This window comes from Nipponia nippon, unplaced genomic scaffold, assembly GCF_047370975.1.
Source record: "Nipponia nippon isolate SJK-2023a ecotype South Korea unplaced genomic scaffold, ASM4737097v1 scaffold_35, whole genome shotgun sequence".
NCBI classification, from domain to species: Eukaryota; Metazoa; Chordata; class Aves; order Pelecaniformes; family Threskiornithidae; genus Nipponia; species Nipponia nippon.
Genome location: NW_028262353.1, coordinates 2,206,372 through 2,225,193, shown reverse-complemented (window position 1 = coordinate 2,225,193; position 18,822 = coordinate 2,206,372). Strand labels below are relative to the sequence as shown.

Genomic DNA, 18,822 nt, shown 5'->3' with positions numbered 1-18,822 from the left:
TCGTGCAATGCCATCTGTGCTCGTGCAAGGCCGTGGGTGCTTGTGCACGCTCACGCGAGGCTGCGCATGCTTCTGCGAGGTCATGGGTGCTTGTGCAAGGCTGTGTGTGCTTGTGCAAGCTCGTGCAAGCTCACACGAGGCCGTGCGTGCCCGTGTGAGGCCGTGCAAGGCCGTGCGTGTTCGTGCATGCTCGTGCAAAGCTGCGCGTGCTTGCGACAGGCCACGCATATTGTGCATGCTCATGCAAAGTCGTGCTTGTGCGTGCTTGTGCAAGGCTGTGTGTGCTCGTGCAAGCTCGTGCAAGCTCACGCGAGGCCGTGCGTGCCCGTGTGAGGCCGTGCAAGGCCGTGCGTGTTCGTGCATGCTCGTGCAAAGCTGCGCGTGCTTGCGACAGGCCACGCATATTGTGCATGCTCATGCAAAGTCGTGCTTGTGCGTGCTTGTGCAAGGCTGTGTGTGCTCGTGCAAGCTCGTGCAAGCTCACGCGAGGCCGTGCGTGCCCGTGTGAGGCCGTGCAAGGCCGTGCGTGTTCGTGCATGCTCGTGCAAAGCTGCGCGTGCTTGCGACAGGCCACGCATATTGTGCATGCTCATGCAAAGTCGTGCTTGTGCGTGCTTGTGCAAGGCTGTGTGTGCTCGTGCAAGCTCGTGCAAGCTCACGCGAGGCCGTGCGTGCCCGTGTGAGGCCGTGCAAGGCCGTGCGTGTTCGTGCATGCTCGTGCAAAGCTGCGCGTGCTTGCGACAGGCCACGCATATTGTGCATGCTCATGCAAAGTCGTGCTTGTGCGTGCTTGTGCAAGGCTGTGTGTGCTCGTGCAAGCTCGTGCAAGCTCACGCGAGGCCGTGCGTGCCCGTGTGAGGCCGTGCAAGGCCGTGCGTGTTCGTGCATGCTCATGCAAAGCTGCGCGTGCTTGCGACAGGCCACGCATATTGTGCATGCTCATGCAAAGTCGTGCTTGTGCGTGCTTGTGCAAGGCTGTGTGAGCTCATGCAAGCTCGTGCAAGGCCATGCGTGCTTGTGTGAGGCTGTGCAGGGCCATGCATGTTTGTGTGTGTTTGTGCATGCTTGTGCAAAGCTGCATGTGCTTGCGACAGGCCACACATATTGTGCATGCTCATGCAAAGTCGTGCTTGTGCGTGCTTGTGCAAGGCTGTGTGTGCTCGTGCAAGCTCGTGCAAGGCCATGCGTGCTTGTGTGAGGCTGAGCAGGGCCATGCCTGTTTGTACACGCTTGTGCAAGCTCATGCGAGCCCGTGCAAGGCTGCATGTGCTTGTGCATGTTTCTACGATGCCGTGCAAGGACGTGTGTTCTTGTGCAAGCTTGTGCAAGGCTGTGCATGCTCGTGCAAACCCACACGTGCTTGTGTGAGGCCGTGCGTGCTTGTGCAAGCTCCTGTGTGCTTGTGCAAGGTGGCACGGCAATGTGAGCCGGTACGAGGCTGTGCAAGACCATGCGTACTCGTGCAAAACATGCGAGGTCGTGCGAGCCCGGCACGCTCCGTCCTTTGCTGCAGCCTCACCAGGCGTCAGCTGGGGGTGTCCGTCCGGGGGCCCTCAGCACCCTGACCCCCGGCTCCGCACCCCGGGGACCCCACCCAACTACGGGAAAAGCCCAGTTCCCCCAGTTCCCACCCGAAACAGCCCCGCGGGATCTCTGCCCTCGTGACGGCAGCGCCGGGCACTCGGTCTTCGCTCCGTCGCCTTTATTATCCCCTCCCCAACTCTCCTGACGTTTTTATTTCTTATTTTTTTTCCAGTTTTACGGCTCAAAGGCGCCGGTGCAGCAGCCGGTTCAGCCCAGCATCGCCCCCAGCACCCCACGACCCGACCCCGGCGCCCCGCAGCATCTCGGGTGTTTCTAAACTTCTAAATTTTGGGGGAAAAAAAAAGTCCAACCAGCTCCTTCCTCCGACGGCTCCGGGACAGGAGCAAGCGAAAACGCCCCATTTGGGTCAACCTTTACTTAATGAACTCCCTCCCGTGCAACCGCTGGTGGATTTATTTTTTTTTTTTCCCGCCACAATAAACGTGAGAGCTTCTTGGAAAACTGAATTCCTTCCCCTCATAATCACCCAAACCATTAAAATAAAGTTTACGGCAAAATTAAAATATTTCCACCAGCCTCGCGTGCTCCGGAGGCGGACGCCGCCTGCACGCCGCGGCCGTCGGAGCTGCTCTCCCGTGCGTCGCCGATGGAAACTTTACGGATCATTTATTCTCTCCTTCCCAGGAGCAAAATGCCAGGGAGAGGGAGGCTTCCCGGCTCGCCTTCCCCCCTCTTCGTTGTCGGCTGTGCGCCTCCCGTTGCCCCCGAGATGGTTGTTGCGTGGCGGAGGAAGGCGCTGGGTGCAGGATTGACCCATGCGGACGGACGTCTGCATGGATGGATGCTGCAAACGGCGCTTGGAGAGGGGATGGGGAGGGGGAAACCCGCACCGAGCCCCCCGGGGACGGGCTGCGGGGTGAGCTCAACCCTATATTAGACAACAAAGAATCCCCCCGGGGGGGGGGGGAGAAGCTGCCCCCAAAGAAAACAGTGCAAAACCCAGCAGCAGCCTCCCCTCAGCCCCTCTTGCCAGGTTGTACCCTGGGCTTAATCCCTTTTCTTCCCATTTTTAACCCCTTCTCCCCCCAAAGCCAGCGGGGACGGGCGGAAAGGGGGGGCCAAGCCGCGCCCCACCCAGCGCATCGCCAGGCCGGCAGGGTTTTGCAACCGCTTCTCGAGAAACCTTCGGTCACCGGGGGATGGAGCAAGCGCCTGAGTCACCCCCAGGAGAGCTGGCTCCGTCCCCGCGCCCCGGTGGGAGCATCGCCGCTGCCGGGGGAGCTCCCGCCGCCGCGGACCCCCTTTGGTGAAGCCGGCGGCTGCGGCGCAGTTTCCAGTCCAGTGTTTGTGCTTTTTTTTTTTTCCCCTTTGTCCGTGTGTCCGTCAGGGTTACCTGGGGAGGTGATAGTCACATCACGTTGGCTGTGCCCGTGGCCGAGGAGGGCTTTGATTCCTCCCTCTCAACAGGCTGCTGAACCATCATCATCCTCCCCCAGCCCCACCGACCCCCAGCCGAGACCCGCCGAGCCGAAGGCCCCCTTCTCCCAGGCTGGAGGAGCGTGAAGACGCCGGCTCGCGGTCGCAGCTCTCGTCCCACCCCACGCATCGTGCAAGAATTAAATCCTCCCGCATCTCCGCGCATCCCCCGGCTCCCACGCGGGAGGGATTTTGCATCCCGCGTGTGCGGCTTCTTGCCGGCACCATGCAAGTCCCGGGGATGCGACGATGAGCGGAGCAGGACTTGTGCCAGTGTCCGGCCCCAGATTCCCTCGTACGAGGCGGATCAAGGGGGGAAAGCAGCAGGAGAGCTGCTGGAAAACAGCTATAACCAGCACAGGTCGTGATAGAGGGAGCAAATTCAATCTCCCATCGGCTGCAAGCCTTCCCCATAGCTTGGGGCATAAACCTGGCCGCAGCTGCGGGAAAAGGTGGGTTTGGCAGGAAAACAGTGTTTTATGGGGTTGAAGAGCACGTCGCACCGGTTCAGGCAAGGCGAGGTCAGTGGGACAACCGCTGCGTGAAGGCTCGGACATATTTGAACATTTAAACAGCTGCGATGGCGGAAATCAGCGGTGCTGGGATGGGTACGTGCAGCCTTGCCCATGCGAAATCACCCCAGCCCCATCCGCAGCCCACTCCCCGCCCTCCCAAAAAAAGTTCTGCGCCACTAAATTGTCTCTAATCAACTCCCATTTCTTCCCAGACGTTGTTTTCTCTCATTGGCCTCATTAAATCCATTTGAAAACAGTTAGCGAAACGCTTTCCCCACGCAAATTAGAGCTGTTGAACTCGGTGATTGCAGCTGAGGGGCGGTGATTGCCGTCTGCCTCGCTCGTCTGCCTTGGGGGCTCATTTTCTCCGGGGATTTTGGGTTTAGGGGACACTTAATAAACCCTGGGAGCATCACGCTAGGGCTTTCTCGAAACATTTCTTGCTGGTTTATCCAATGTTGCTGACTGACGCACCCCGGGTGGGTTTTTGAGGGTGGAAAGGGAAAAAAACTGCCAAACATCACGAGTTTTTCAGGCTGGGGGTGTAACGTGCCCGAGCGATGGAGCAGTGTTGGGTTGGGGCTGTGACACTGGCTGAACCGGCTCAGCCCAAACCCCCGCACTCCGAGTTTGACTCACGGCACCGGGAATGGGATTTTGGGGGGTCAAGGTCAATGCTCGTGACCTGGCTGGTTGCATTGTCCCAAATACCACCAGGTCCCACAGGAGCAGCCCAACCCAGGTGTCCTTGGCCTCCAGATCTGTGAGGGCTTCGCACAGGCTCGGTTCATGCTCGGGACGTGAAGCCCTGGGTTCTGCACGCCGAGGGCGGCTGCGGGGCCGAGCGGAGCAGCCTGGAGGCTGCAAACAAGCACGACTCTGCCGGGAACCTGCCCACCCTTGGTCGTACACGTCTCCAGCACTTGGAGCTGCGCCGAGGCCCTCGCGGATGCCTCTGTCTCTAGTCCGGAGGCAGAGAATGAATCAGCTCTCCCACTGCCCTTAATCTGATCTAAGCATCAGAAAAATATGAGAACGCTCTCAAGGCGGTAATCAGATAGAGGTTTTGCAGTGTGCGGTGGCAGGTCTCTTGGGTGTCCTCCCGAGAACGGGAGAGGGAGGTGAGCCCAGCAAATACTGCAGCTGTGGAAGCCAGACAGAGTTTGTTTGCCAGGTGATGAACGTGGCGAGCGCTCCCAAGTGCCTGGTGGCTTGTTACTTAGAAATCTGGAAGGGAAGGAGCCTCTGAACCACCGCCAGCTCCGGGGACGGAGCTCTGCAACCCCTGGACTTCCAGGAGACACCAGAGCAAAGGTGAAATGCGGTGGGGACACTCAAACGTCCTCAGGACCCGATGCTGCAGGGAGACAGTTTGCCCGGGAGTGCTGGGGGGGGCACTATTGTACTGGTGGTGCTTGCCCTGTCCCAGTAAGGGACTGGCTACAGGCCAGGAGGACATGGGTAAGCTGCCTGAGCCCACTGGGCTTTTTGTAGAGGTTATGGCCCCGAAAGCGTCAGGCAGTGGCCCCCCAAAAGCCCCCAGCGGCCTCCCTGAAGCCCCTGGCAGAGCACGGGGCTCCCCACAAGCCAGGGGAGCGGGGCAGCGCGGGCAGGGCCTGGGCCGAAGGCGGGGACCGGGCTGGGCAGGGGGGTTGGCGGCGGCTGGGGTCCCCGAGGCGGGCAGCCGCGGGGGAGCCCCCCGGCGCTGCAGGCAGCCACGTGCAATCTCCCGCCAGCCCTCGCCACGCCCCCCCAGTGGGCGGGGATTCGCTCAGCACGAACCTTATATGGTGCTGGTAGGCGGTGCCGGAGCGGGCGCGCCCCCTCGGGGGCGGTGCCGAGGCGGTGCCGTGCTGGCATTGGCGGGGGCGGAGAGGGGCGTGTCTCGGTGGGGCGTGGCCCCGGAGAGGGGCGGGCGCGGAGCCGGCCGGTTCCCGTCAAAAGGCGGGTCCGGGGCGGTGGAGGGGGCGGCGGTGCCGGGAGCGCAGGTACCGGGGCTGGGGGGTACCGGGGGGTACCGGGGGCGCTGTTTCCGAGGGGAAGCCCCCCCCCGTCGGTGCCCCCCGTGGGCCGGGTCTCGGGGGTGGCAGTGGCTCTGGTGGTCGCCGAGACACGGGTGGTGTCGACCGGGGGTGGGCAGGGGGCAGCTGTTGCCGTGGGGAGCCCCTCGGTGCTCCCACGGACCGGGGGACACGGGTGGGGGGGGACACCGATGCCCCCCGTGGCCGGAGGGACACTGGCATGGGTCATTCCCGGGTACCCTGTGCCTTCTCCCTGCTGGTTGGGGTGTCTGGGGGGGGGAGGCATGGGGGGTGCACTGAGTTCCCCTGAGGTTTGGGGGTCCCGTGGGGGTGTTGGGGGCCCCCCGGTGCTCTGTGTGCTCCCTGGTTTGGGGTCCCATGTGGGCATGGGGTTCCCCATCCTGGTTTGGGGATCCCATGTATGTTTGGGCCCCTCCAGGTTGGGGGTCCCATGTGAGACCCCCCTGACCCCCAGTGTCTCCCCTCAGCTGGGGGCTCTCAGGGCTGCTAAGGGCTTCCCCTGCCAAAACTGGGGTTCCCTTAGAGTTGGGGGGGGTCCCTGTCCCTCTCAGCCTCCCTGTGAGTTGTGGGGGTGGCCCCTGGTTTTGGGGGTGTCAGGGCCCCCCCAGTGCTGCCTGGTCTCTGGTCTGACCACCCCTTGCTGGGCCCAGAGGTGAGGGTTCAGCTTGGAGCTGTGGGGTGCCTGTGGCTGTGTTGGGGGTGCTTTCCTCCCCCCCTAAATTCTGGCTGCCTTAACCCTTTCTGGGCTGGCTGCTGGTTGCCCCTGGGGTCAGCATGGGGATGGGGAGAAGCTGGACCCAGTCATGAACCCCTTGTTGATGTGAACCCCCCTTTCCCCTCTGCAGCCCTGAGTCCCTTCCTGAGCTTCACCCTCCATCCCCCATCATGGGAAGTCACCCCCATCCCCTCTCCCTCTGTCCCATCCCTGTGTGTCTGTTTCTGGGGCTCCCCAGGCTCTTTCTGGGGGGGCTCTGAAGCTGCTGAATTACCTGGGTGCTGTTGGGGTGTTTAACTGGTGTTTTAGGGTTTCCAGCCTGTTTCTTATCTGAGTCAGAAACCAGCCTGTTGATAAGTGCCTGATTAATGATCAGCTTTAAAATGTATCTTAAACTTAATCTCCCAATTAAGCCCTTCTCTGAAGCAGAGGGGAGAGTATTCAAACGGCAGGCTGAGACCCCAGCAGGGCAGTAATTGCACTTGTTTGTAATTCCCCAGTGACTTTTCGTCCGTCTCTGAGCGATCCCGGTGGATGGGTCGGATGTGACTGCCAGGATCTTTCAGCTGTGAGTTCCCAACGCAAAGGAAACGAAGGTACCGGGGATCTTCCTCCAGCTCCTACACGAGGACGGGGGGGGGTTTCTTTTTCCCTAGACCAAGCAGGGCACCCGTGGGTCAGGACCAAGCACCCAGAGGGACCTGGGGGGTTGCGGGTGGCTGGTGTAGGGCAGGTAGAGGTGCCTGTTCTCTGGGGTGAGCGCCTCCTTCCTCTCTTTTTCCACTTTATTTGAGCCTGGGGCTGGACTCTTCAGCATTAAAAGTTTCTTCAGAAACTGGTTTTCATGAGAAGCCAGCCCTGGCTTTGCAGCGCTTTGTGGCGTGCTTTCCTCCCACATGAGCTGGGCAGTGACTCATCTTCCTCAGAGGACTTGGTTAAAGGAGCACCAGCGATCTTGGGGCAACGTGCCTCTCCTCCTGAAGGGAGACAGACGTCAGCTCGGTGTCCCGCTCTGGTCTACGGACCCTGTCAGCGCTTCCTCCACGTCTGCCGGGGAGCGAGAGCGAGCCGGGCTGCCTTGGGTTAGTGCTCCGAGTGCCTCTGCGCGGGTGGGGAGGAATATTTAACCTGTCTGCTTTGGGGGAGGAAGTTAGGGCTGTAATTACTCATTTGAATAAAACCTCTTCTTCCTTCTCTAAAGCAGCCGGTTGAAACTGAGTCAAATCAGATCGGGTTGGTAGCTGTCAGCTGCGCCGTGGCTTTCGGATGGGCCCTGTGAAAGTGTGCTTAACTGGGAGCTAGGGTGAAAAAAAATGTGCTAGGCTGAGGTTGGGCAGCTCTGGGAGCCACGTGTTGCCATTGCATGGCTTAGAGAGCCATCCCTCCGGCATCACGTACCCTGAGGAGTGAGGAAGAGGAGCGAGGGAGGCCTGTCAGGTGCAGGAGGCATTGGCAGATGTCTGCCTGAGATCACGCTTGTCTGTAAACAGATCAGGTGTAAGATCTCGCAACGGGCTTTTGAATAACAAAGAGACAAAGCACAAAAATAGGTTTTTTCATCAGGCAAGAATTTGCCTCGGGTCAGTCAGTTTTTCACTAGATGTTTGTTTCCTGAATCCCAATGTACCTAAGATGAAATAACTGGGTAATCTAGTTTCTTTTTCCATTTAATAGCTAACTGGAGAAGCGGCTGTCTCTCTCTGTGGCTAGAGGTGCGCTCGGGAATAATTTTTAACCTGCTGTCGCTGAGCCAAAGCGAAGTCAGTCTGGCCCAAACTTCCTGTGGCTTGCGAAGGGGAAATGCTGAAATGTCAAGTCACTGGGAGAGGAATAATCAGAGTTAAAGGCGGTTGTAAGTGGGTCTGTCTCTCCCGTGCGATGCCTGAGCGTGAAGGTGAGGGGGGGGACGCTGTCAGCCGAGCTGCGGCCCATCTTCCTCTACTTGTGCACGGGAGTGTGAGTCCGCGGCAGCGCATCAGCTGCGGGAGGAAGGGGACGCGCATCTGGGGTGCAGGGTAAGGTCTGATTGCTCTGGCGTGAACCTCCTCGCTCCGGTTATCGCCACGAACGAGGGCGATCAGCTGATGCTGCGGCTGGAGAAAAGGCGTGCAGCAGGCGCGGGGGCTGTCTTGTGGGTGGGCATTGGACACTGCTACAAGGGACTTTCCTAAAGCCATGTCACGTGGGAGGAATTAAATCCCGCTTCTGTGGAAGGAGGTGTCACGTATGGGGTGTCCTGTTTCGGAAGAGTCTTGTGGGCAGTGGGTTTTACACGGTGCCCTTCTGTATTTGAATATGACGCAAGTGAATAAATGCAGGTGGCATCTAAATAACAATATCACGTTGGTGGGGACGTGTCTAGGTGCTGGGCAGGGGCTCGTCCCATCCTGCAGGACTGAGCTCTCCCAGAGCTCAATGCAGCAGCCCTGGGTGGAGAGCTGTCTGCATCACGGTTCCTCCTCGCAGCCGGAGATGCTGGGAACCTGCGATCCAGGCAGCATCTGCCCCAGCTCCTGCAGAAGCGGCTCTGCTTGCTGCCGACTCTTTCCTAACCGTAGCTACAAGGGGGTGGTTCCTCCTTTGGGTAACCTCCTGGTTATGTCTCTTGGGTAAGGAGGCAGTGGAGCGATTCAGCGCTCTGCTCTGGGCCTTGCGTAACTCGTGTGAAATGGCTCACACTCACCGTGCATCACCGAGGCAGAAAGATCGGGGGGCGAAACAACCGCCGCGTCTTCAGACGGCGGGTGAAAGTTGTTGCGACAGCCGGCTGCTCATCTCGCAGCCCGTGGAGGGCAGGCGTGGAGCATCTGGTTTCTGTTGATGGTTTTCTTCCCCCTCGCACGAGAGCGTATTTCGGGAGACCCAGAGGCGACAGCTTCTGCATTGCAGTTTCCCAGTTACCCTCTTCGTTGCCCAGTCCAGTGCGATGGCAGACACGGGGTGCTCGTCCCTGCGCGTGGGCACCCCCTGCTATCCCTGCGGTGGGGGTGAGAGGCAGCGGCATTCACTTAGAACAGGTTTGCAAAGGTGGGGATTAAAATATAACCCCAAAATGAGAGAAATGCAAATGGAACCACTTCTTAAAATAAATCGATTGACCCGCAATTTACTGCGGAGTGTTAGTGCGGCAATTGTGGAAAGCATCCCTCTGATTTGGGCTGTTTATGTTAAATTTTGTCTCTGAAGTTGTACCCACCATGGCAGAGGACAACTGAAGAACCAGGTAAGAATGGAGTCGGACTAGCTGGTTGTCGTAGGTCCCTTCCAGTTGAACTGTTCTAGTCTAAAAATGAAAAGCACCTTTTTTTGAACAAGACCTGTGTGCCGGTGTTCGGCTGACAGCCCGTGAGGACAGCTTGTGCCCCTGGGGTTGGGAAAGAGAAGGACGGTTAAACCAGGGTGTGAGGAACATAAACGACAAGGGAAGCAAAAGTCCAGGGAGATAAGGAAGGTCAGAGACTCTCAAAGGCTTTAAAATGGAGCTTCTCAGCAGGGACCTGAAGAAGCAGAGGCGGTGGCTGGGGAACAGGTCTGCTTTTAGTCGAGAGACCTCGGTGTGACTTCAGCTGAAGGACCAATGTGGCAGGTGCCACTCTGGCCCGCTTCCACCTTCATTTTCTTTGCTGAATCAGCTGCAACTCAAGTACGACTTTCTTATCTGTGGTGTTTAACGGCAGTATCAGTGTAAACCTCACATGTATAAGTGACTTTTGGCTACTAATAAATGGAAATGGGGTGTAAAACTGAAAAACAATACCTGGAACCTTTTATCTCTAGATCTAAAAGTAGCTTCCTCATTGCCAGGAATACATGCTGTCTGCCCAAGGCGTCGGGACCTGCTGATGTGACTTCTGAGCTCTGATTTTTTCCTGGTCAGTGGGACACTGGTGAGTGATTCTCCTGTCTTAAACAAAAGTCTTGTGCGTGTTCACGGTTCCCAGAGGTTTTTGGTGGAAGCACTGGTGTGCTGGATGAGGTGGGTCAGGTTGAAAAGGTGTTCTTAATACATGATGCCTTTCTCTGGACAAGTCTGTGCCTTTTCCTAAGGGTTTGCGCACCAGAAGCCTGTGCTTTCCTTTGCTACAGACCTTTCTGTCCCAACCGCTGCAAGCTGGACGCCCGGCTTGCGTAGGTGCTATTTCAATTTCTCAATGCCAGGCTGCAACGCACAACACCTCCTGCTTTATCAGTGCTCCCACTCCCCCAGCTCGCTTGGGCAAGAAGCCTCCCACGATCGGCTGGCGCGATGGGCGAGGTGATCGGCGGTGAGGGGAGTGATGGTTCCCTTGCCTGCCAGGCAGGCTGGTGTCCCGTGCCGTCCGTCACCCGCTGCCAGGCGAGGGACATGGCTTTGGGAGCTGCATGTCACGTCAGGTCTGCAAAGGCTTCACTTCGCTGCCGCAGGGATGCGGATAGTGCTGACATGGAGGGTTCCTTATAAATAAGCACTCATAGCTCCATAAATCCACCTGTTCAACAGAATGCAGATAAGATACAAGCACGGTCTATATTTAGACTTGCTTAGTTTTGTGGAACATGCAGTGTCCTTGATCAGACCTGCAAGCGTTAGCTCACCTTAGTGTCCCCGGAGGGATGGCGAGTACCGGCTGCCACGTGTAGAGCTTGAACACGATGCCCTGGGAAACGCGGTCTGAAGCACACTTGTCTTTCATCGATCCTCATCTTCCCAAGGCCCTCGTGCCCTCTTAGACAGGACACTTTTTTACCTTGGTGCTGTTTTCACCAGATAAAGAGATTTTATTTCCATGGCCTGACTTACGGCGGAGATGGTGCTGACTAGTTCCTAATTCTGAACTTAAATCTCTATTTTTGGGGACTCTTCCCTAAGGGGGAGAGCCCTTCTCAACCCAGTAGTCCTGGCCCATTGCTTTTCTTAGCCTTTTGTGCTGGGATCTGGGTGCAGGCAGTGCTTGTACGTGTCTGTGCCTGGTAACTGGAGTTTCAAGTTGTGCTCTCGCTGGCATGCTCAAAGGAGAGGTGATTGTTTTCCAAATGTCTCTGCTTCGTGCTCAGACATTCGAGTAATCCTGTGGTCTGGTCAGTGTTGGACAGAGGAGGAGAAACCTGTTTTTTCTGTGCTCTGGGTGGCCTCCCACACTGTCCTCCTTGTTGACACTGCACGTTACTGGGAGAGGGCACAAAAACGAGTGTGGTTGGGCTGCCTGATGCCCTTGAAATAGAAACTATCACTCACCATAGCAGGGTAGGAGACCCGATGTCTGTACCAGAACCATTGCACATGCACAGGGCTACTGCACTGCAAGAAACGCCTCCTTCTGTTTATTTTACTTGTCATGGATGACAGAATTTCAAACCAGTGAAGTATGTTGTGACAAAATGTCTGTGACCATGGTTGTACGATCTTAGCTACAAAAACTTAGCAGGGAAAAGGATGAGGTGGGATCTGAGGCAACGCACCAACGCTGGGTGCCTGAATCCATGGGTAATGTGTAGACCTGCTCACAGGAGGGGTGATGCTTAACTTTTGGTGGGTCAGGGACAGTGCTTAGTGGACTCCTCTGCTCACAGACACTGCAGTTGCCAGCAGAGAAAATGTAATTTCTGTTTCTTTCTGCAGCCCAAACATACCTGGTCAGCGTGCTTTCTGCTCCAGGGCAAGCTGAACTGAAAATGGCTGATGGAGGGGGAGGGAATGGGATCGGTACAGCACATCTCTGGGGAGGAGAAAAGCAGAATTACCCACAGATTTCTTAGTAGAGGGGAACAATTTTAACCCTGGTCACCCACTCACTTCCTTAAGTAGCAGAAAATTTCTGGAGAAGGAACTGCCTGTCGAGGGCAGGGCATGACTCTGCCTTGGCGTCACGTGCCGTGGCTGTGCTTAGCTCTGAATTTACCCATCTGCCTGTCCAGACAGGCAAGAGAAGCAGAGACCTAGGAGCCAGCTCCTCCTAGCCACGCTCCCTGGGCACCCGCTGCAGGTAAATAGCCATCCTGGTCTGGGAGAGCAGCCTGGCTGGCTGGGGGGGGACCGTGGGCTCAGCAGAGCTTGGCTTGTGGGTCTGAGTCCTTCCTTAGGTCCCTGATCTCCAGCAATAGGCTGTAACTCTGACCAAAGCTTCACTTTGAGGAAAAATAGCAATTAATGCAAAGGTTTAATGCTCACTGGGTTTGTTTTCTCTTTCCTCTCCTTGGTGAGAGATGACATGGGATGTCCTCTTTGTTTTGTCTGAATTCTGTTTTGCTTCTTGCTCTTTTTTTTCCTCCCCCTTCTGACTTGGTGCTCTTGCCTCTTCTAACCTGTGGCTGCTGCATTTCTGGTTGTCCTTTAACCGGCTGATCGAGGTCTGCCGAGAAATCACTGCTCTGCTCGTGGCTCTTAAGAAAACTGAAGCTCGTCAGGAACGCTTGAGCTGGAGAGAGGTACGAGCGCACGGGCTGGACTTCAGCATGGATGAAAGGTGGGGGGCAAGAAAGCAAAGAATTAATATAAATACTGAATGAGAAGATATCGCTATGACAAGCTGAGCTTTGGGAGCTTGTGTACAGGGCAGAGATCCTTTCTGAGGAGACAGTGAGCGTTAGTCTGGCCCTGAGGATGTTCACTTGTAGCTCTTACCCTCCTGTATCTGCATGCGTGCAAATATTCCTGGCTGTGGAATGGCTTCAGAGATGACATGACTCAGTTGTTTTCCTCCCATAAATTGGAAATATCCCACTGTGATGCTCCAGCTCTGTCTCTTCAGTGCAAGCAGGCCCAGGGATACACTGATTTTTGGGTCCCAGCTTACCCAAAAGTTGGCAGGTCCTGTGGTCGTATTGTAACTTCTCACTTGAACGCGGTGATGAGATTTTTGTCCTGTTATGTTGTATTTTGTATTTTCCCCCCTTAACAATAAGACCCTTGTAATGCCACTTACTGTCTGCATCTGCTGGAATGCCAAATTCCTGGGAAATGCGTCTGGTGGTGAAGCTGGATCTCTCTTAAACCAGTGGGGAAGCCTGCTGTGTTTATCTACATCTTGGAACAAGGGCTGGTCAAGGCTTGTGTTTCTCTGGTATTGTTTTAGGGTGACTAATCCATCACAAATCAACTCTTCTGTCACTTGCCGCTTCTCCCAGTGCAGCTTTTTCCATGCCAGTGTCTTTCCCCACCCTGATAAATGAAATATCCTACAACTAGTTAGGAAATAAGGCAGCAGGGTAGAAAATCTGTAATCAGAGCAGCTCGACAAGCCTAGATGGATGCAAGGAGATCTAAAAGTTTTTTTCTCCTCTCTCATGAGAGGGTTTTGCTCACCACGAGGAAGATTTATGAGTGTAGGTGGGTATTTTAGACCTCTTACAGCAAAACATCTAACACAATCTGCTTCTAGCACAAAGCTGCTGGGTCTCTACTTCTGGGAATGACCTCAGATGTTGTCCTCTATCTCCTGGAATCTTAGTAAATTAGTTTATTATTTCAAAGGCCACTGGAGCAGATCGGCAGCCTCAGAAGGGCCCTATCTTTTCCACATACATTATGATGTTGTGAATCCCAAGACCTTGAATTCTGGACTCTTCCTGCAGTGCTCTGGGCTGGTGCCTTTGCAAAGAAGAGCTGTTCTTCTGTAGCCTGGTCTTGATATCTGAGTGCCACTGGAGTGGCTTGCCTGGCTGAATGCACTTATTTCAGGCAAGTCTGGGGAATTTCTGTGTCGTAATATCTGTCCTGGTTGCGTGGGTTTAGCTGTGGCATTGAAAGGGAGCTCGTGTGACTCTCCCAGTCCTCCCATCCTCTCCTGGGCAGCCTGAAACCAGTCAGGAGTTGCTTCTGCTGAAGAGTGGACGTTGAGCTCCTGGTGCTTGCTCCAAGTCAGGGGATGAAGGCTCAAATTCTCTTTAGGCAAGCTTCAGTTCCTTTCCCAAATGTAGGGCATGTCTTCAGATCGTTATTTCTATGCAGTCTTCAGTAGTATTCTGCAGCTTAGTCAGCTGAAGTTTTTCCTCTATCTCTAGCAACCCCCCCCCCCGCCCCAATATAGGCTTGACATGATAAATAAAACATTTTCAGTATTAAAGTTGTTGGGGAGTCCCTGGGGGGTTGCGTATTCTTGGTGTGACTTCTCTCTCTGGTAGAGAGTGATAGAGCAATTTGCATTCTTAGCAAGAACCTGTTTGCATATATTTCGAAATAAGGGAGAAGCTCTTATGGAGTGTGGTATTTACCACATGCAGGGACAGCTCCTTTCTGTTGGCCTTTCCTGCGTTTTTGGAATCTGAGAGAAAGGATTCCTCGGCTGCTTTTACCGTGGAATTAGTGATTGGGAAACGAAGGCAGAGACAAAGCACACAAGCAATTTGGAGCGAGAGGAGGGGATGATTGAAATCGAGGGAAGGTTCAGGTGACACTAGGTGTCACGGGGAAGCATCTGTGGAAATAATCGTTGTTCTGAATTTGTTCAAGCAGAATATTCCCTTTGACACGTCCTTGCTGTGCCCTGCAATTAGCTGGGTGCACATGTGGTGGTGTTACTTGGAGGCACAACGGTACAGGCAGAGCAACGGTGATATCAGCCTGGAAATCATGTTGACTAAGCTAAAGGCAGAGTTTCCATTGGAAACATTAGCTTGGAGAAATAACTCTTCTAGATAAGAAGTGAAAATGTGGAAGAAGGAAATAGCTATTATGTTCTACTCCTGTCTGTAGCTAAAATTACAAGCTGAAGGGGTAGGAAAGGCAGAGACATCTGCTGCTGATAATTTGTGAATGGGTTAGGGTTACAGCACCTTAATGCCAAATACTGCATGGTGCAGCTGGTGTAGATTTAATTTAGGAGCCTGTTCTGCAGTTGGAAATGCTTCGTGCTCGGCCAGCTCTGCGATCCTGCCGCATTGCCATCCAGGAGCCCAGGGTGAGCAAGTGCCTGATCGGGTGATGCCGCTTCTGCATCCTCTGGCTGAGGACACAGACCCTGCACGTGGAGATCATCTTCGCATTTCAATAAAACCATAGCGGGCAAAATAAATGCCAGCTGCACGGGCTGTGGTGCCGTAGGGAGAGAGGCCGTGCTGGTAAACATGTGTTTGTTCACCGCATCCTTCTGAAAAGCAAACAAAGCTTTGCTGCTTATGGCTCGGCAGCAACAGCCCTGCAGCGGCCTCTGCTCGTCATGAGGTGCCTTTGGTAGCTCCAGACTTGGTTTTTCTTTTCTCTGATTTTTTTTTTTTTGTTGATAGCTTCCCATAGCGAGCTTTATTCTGCAGCTCTCAAATGCCTTAGGCCGGTCAAACAGGATGTCCAGCAGGCAAGGATCAGGCTGAGCATGGCTTTTCTCCACTTCCCCAGCCTGCAGTAAGTCATAAAAGACAGCAAAAAACCCCTCTTAGTGGGACTCTTTTCTGTACTTTGTCCTTTTTTTTTTTTTTTTTTCTCCTGAGCTAATGAATACTGAGGGCAGGGATGATGCTGGCTGATAGCTGGCCTGCCTTAAGCAGCATCTCCCAGAGAAGCAAGCGGGGAGCTCTCGGCAGCCTCCTCTTGCCGCTCCGTAAGCAGACCTGCCGCAGCTCTGCAGGGACAGGAGCTCGGGGTGTCTCATGAGGAGGCCGGTTGGATGTGCCCGAGGCGCAGCCAGGAGCAGGCTCTTCCCCTGAATCTGGGCAGAACGCCTTGTGGGCTGCTTCGGTGAGTCAGAGGGAAGTTGGAGGGGGCTGAATCCTTCCTGTGAATTGGCACTTGTGCATCTACTTTCCTGGTAACTTCAAAGCTGAGTGATTCTCTTCCAGCATCCGCTTCAGCCCCTCGATCACAAGAGTAAGGTAAAACTGGGTTTCCATGCTGACGCCAAAGCAGCTGCAGCACGATCAGCCCTGCACGCTTCGATCCGCAGTGGGAAGGAGCCTGTAGTAACTGTTGGGCTGGCGTGCAAGTGTGAACATGTGTTTGCTCTGTCTGCAGACCAGTTTTGACAAACGAGGAGCATTTAGGGACAAACATGCACAGACCAAATCCCTCAGCTGCAGCGGTGTTGACCATCTCCACCCCTGTGGTTGTTGCAGTGCCCTCGGGCACAGCAACACAGCTACTCTGGAAAAAGCTGTAATGACTGAAACTCATCACATGAACCAGTCTGTCACCCAGCCTGTGTCTTTCCTGGGCTCTCCATCTCAGCAGAGCTGCTGACTGGGATTGCAGCCTGGTGCAGGCTGCTACTGGGAAGGTTTTAGGCTAACCCAGCTGTGCTGGAGAGCTGATAAAGCACTTGGGTCAAGCCTCACATCAGCTAAGCTGATGAGGCAATGTGCCTTTGGCTGCTGGGCTAGGTCTGGAAGAAGGTCCACATGCACTTTTGGAGCACGCAGTGAAGTGGTGGGGATGGTAAGTTGGGAAAACTTGGTGTTTTGCAGGTTTTTCTAGCAGAATGAGAGTAAAAATGTCTCTGTCCTGTGCTGGGCGCAGCGTAACTGGATTTGGCAGTAATCAAGGGACCATGTTTTAGGTAGTGCAGACAGGCAGTTGTACTGGAATTTTAAATTCTGGTTGTAAATACAGCACTATACTAGCACTTAAGCTATTACTGGGATAATCCAGTTTAATGTCTTACAGCTGCCTTTTTCCTTAAACAAACCATAAACACATGCAGCAGCTTCCGAGTGAAAGAAAACCAACACAACTTCCATTGCGCGGATCCAATGCGTGTTGTTTTTCATCTTGCCCGAGCTTTCTGGCCCATGAGGCGTGGGTTCGGTGACCGCTGTCGCTTCTCGTTCATGACTAACATCCTCCCGTGGCACTGCTCAGGAAATGAGGCACCCTGCAGCTCGCTCGCTGCAGGCACGGTGGTCTCTGCCTAGCTATTTTTTTTTTTTTAGGTTGCCGTTCAAGCCTAAAGCATTGGGGAAGGGTTTTTGCTCTTCGTGGCTTGCAGACTCGGAGGCACGGTCCCAGGTGGCGCGGCTTGCTTCGACAAAAGCCTGCGGAGCAAACGCAGCGTCTGCAGGCGGGGGATCCTTGCTGGGAGGAGAGGCATCCCTTGCAAAGCGCGTGCCTGCGTCGTTAGCCGCTTTTTCCCCTGCGATATGCGCAGATCGGGCAGTGGTCCGTGGTGGTGCCCTCTCTTGTTCGAGGTACAGGGGATGTCAATCGAGCGATTAAATACAACTTGTTTGAAGTGCCAGCTCCTAGGAGGATCAAGTGAACGAGGAATATTGCTGTGTTTGTGTGACAGAGGATAACGGGATCTGTGGAGCCCAAATACCTCATCCAACACGTGGGACCCCCGTCTCTCCCATGTCTGAACTTGGCTTTGCGAGGGCTGGGAGCTCAGAAGCTGCCAGGCTTGTTTTTCCTCCTCTGTCTTCCTGCTCTCCCGTTCCTGGGGTATGCTCCCCTAGCACGGGTACGTTTGATCTGCCCTGCTGTTTGCTCTGTCTGTTGGCAAACTTTCACCCTTCTCTCTCCTTATTTTCCTGGTTTTATCTCTGGAGCAGCTAGAGTCACTGCAAATCGCCTCTCCCCCACATCGGGGGGGATCATCTGTTTAAGAAGCATCTCCTGGGGATGGGGCAGGACCCATGGTTTGGGTGCTGAGCAGGGGAGAGGGTAGGGAGGGCTCAGACGAGGCTGGGAGAGGTGTCTGCTGCTTTCCTGTTCCACCTGAAAGCGGTCGTGATTTCCCACAACAGGGGAAATAGAATTGTTTAGCCCATTCCTGGAAACCAGCCCCGGGCTGGCTGGACGAAGCCCTGCTGCATGCTAACGGGAAGGGGTACCAGCTGCCCTGAACCCTCCGGGGGACCATGGTGCTGCTGGACCCTGACTCTGGGGTCACCAGTGCTCCCCAGTTTGGGTCCGCTCAGACCTGAAAAGGGAAAAGAGGCATTGCTCTTCATGCACCAGCTCAAACTGGAGGAGGCAGTGGGGTTGGGAATGGCCAGTCTGTAAGAACGGGGGTTTCTTTGGGGGGGGTCTGCGTAGTTTCCATAGAATCGTTAAGGTTGGAAAAGACCCTTAAGATCATCAAGTCCAGCCGTTAACCTAACACTGCCAAGTCCACCACTAAACCACATCCCTTTTGGCTCTTTGTCCCAGAAAATGCCAATTCCTGTCGCTGCAGCTGATGTAGCTGATAGATGTGTAACCTTAAATAAGTGTGTGATGCTCTCAGGGCTGCTTTGCGCGATGTCAGGTTGCGAATGTTTTCTTTGAAATCCAAGTCCATGAGAGCAATGCTTTGCTGAAACTGTTCTCCTACCTAAAAGCTTGTTTTGATTAGTTTTACCCTAGGAATGTTTTTGGGCTCTGAATCTCTAAATGAATCGGTGTTGCAGGAGTGAGATGTTAAAATGCAGCAGCTCCTTTGCTTCATGGGATGTTACAAGCAATTTAGGGCCTTGCTTGTTCATGATTAGTGATCGTGGGCGTTAGGAGCTGGTTTAACCCAGAGATGGGGGTTTCGAACAAGGAGGAAGAGCCCCAGCTCAGGAGGTTTCTCCTGAAAAGACTGCTCAGGAAGCCCAAAAGTCTGTTGGAGCCCCTGGCAGCCATGACTCAATGCCGGAGGAT

At 54.8% G+C, this 18,822-nt stretch overlaps 1 protein-coding gene across 13 annotated transcripts in view; it reads left to right on the top strand.

Annotated features, from left to right (window-relative positions):
* Positions 1-5,476: 5,476 nt before the first annotated feature.
* The window catches only part of VDR (vitamin D receptor), a 39,554-nt gene continuing 26,208 nt past the window's right edge, over positions 5,477-18,822 (top strand). For 2 of the 13 annotated variants that reach the window (XM_087771602.1, XM_087771603.1), the window contains exons 1-4: positions 5,477-5,524; positions 6,794-6,889; positions 10,098-10,180; positions 12,621-12,698. Coding sequence is in view for 3 of the 13 variants with exons in the window: in XM_087771597.1 (XP_087627723.1) it covers positions 12,730-12,736 (7 nt within the window). In the remaining 10 variants the exon portion in view is untranslated. Of the gene's footprint in view, positions 5,525-6,793; positions 6,890-7,219; positions 7,376-8,060; positions 8,309-10,097; positions 10,181-10,203; positions 12,257-12,611; positions 12,737-17,636; positions 17,657-18,822 lie in introns of those variants that run through there. The other 11 variants (XM_087771601.1, XM_087771605.1, XM_087771597.1 and 8 more) reach the window with 10 other exon arrangements.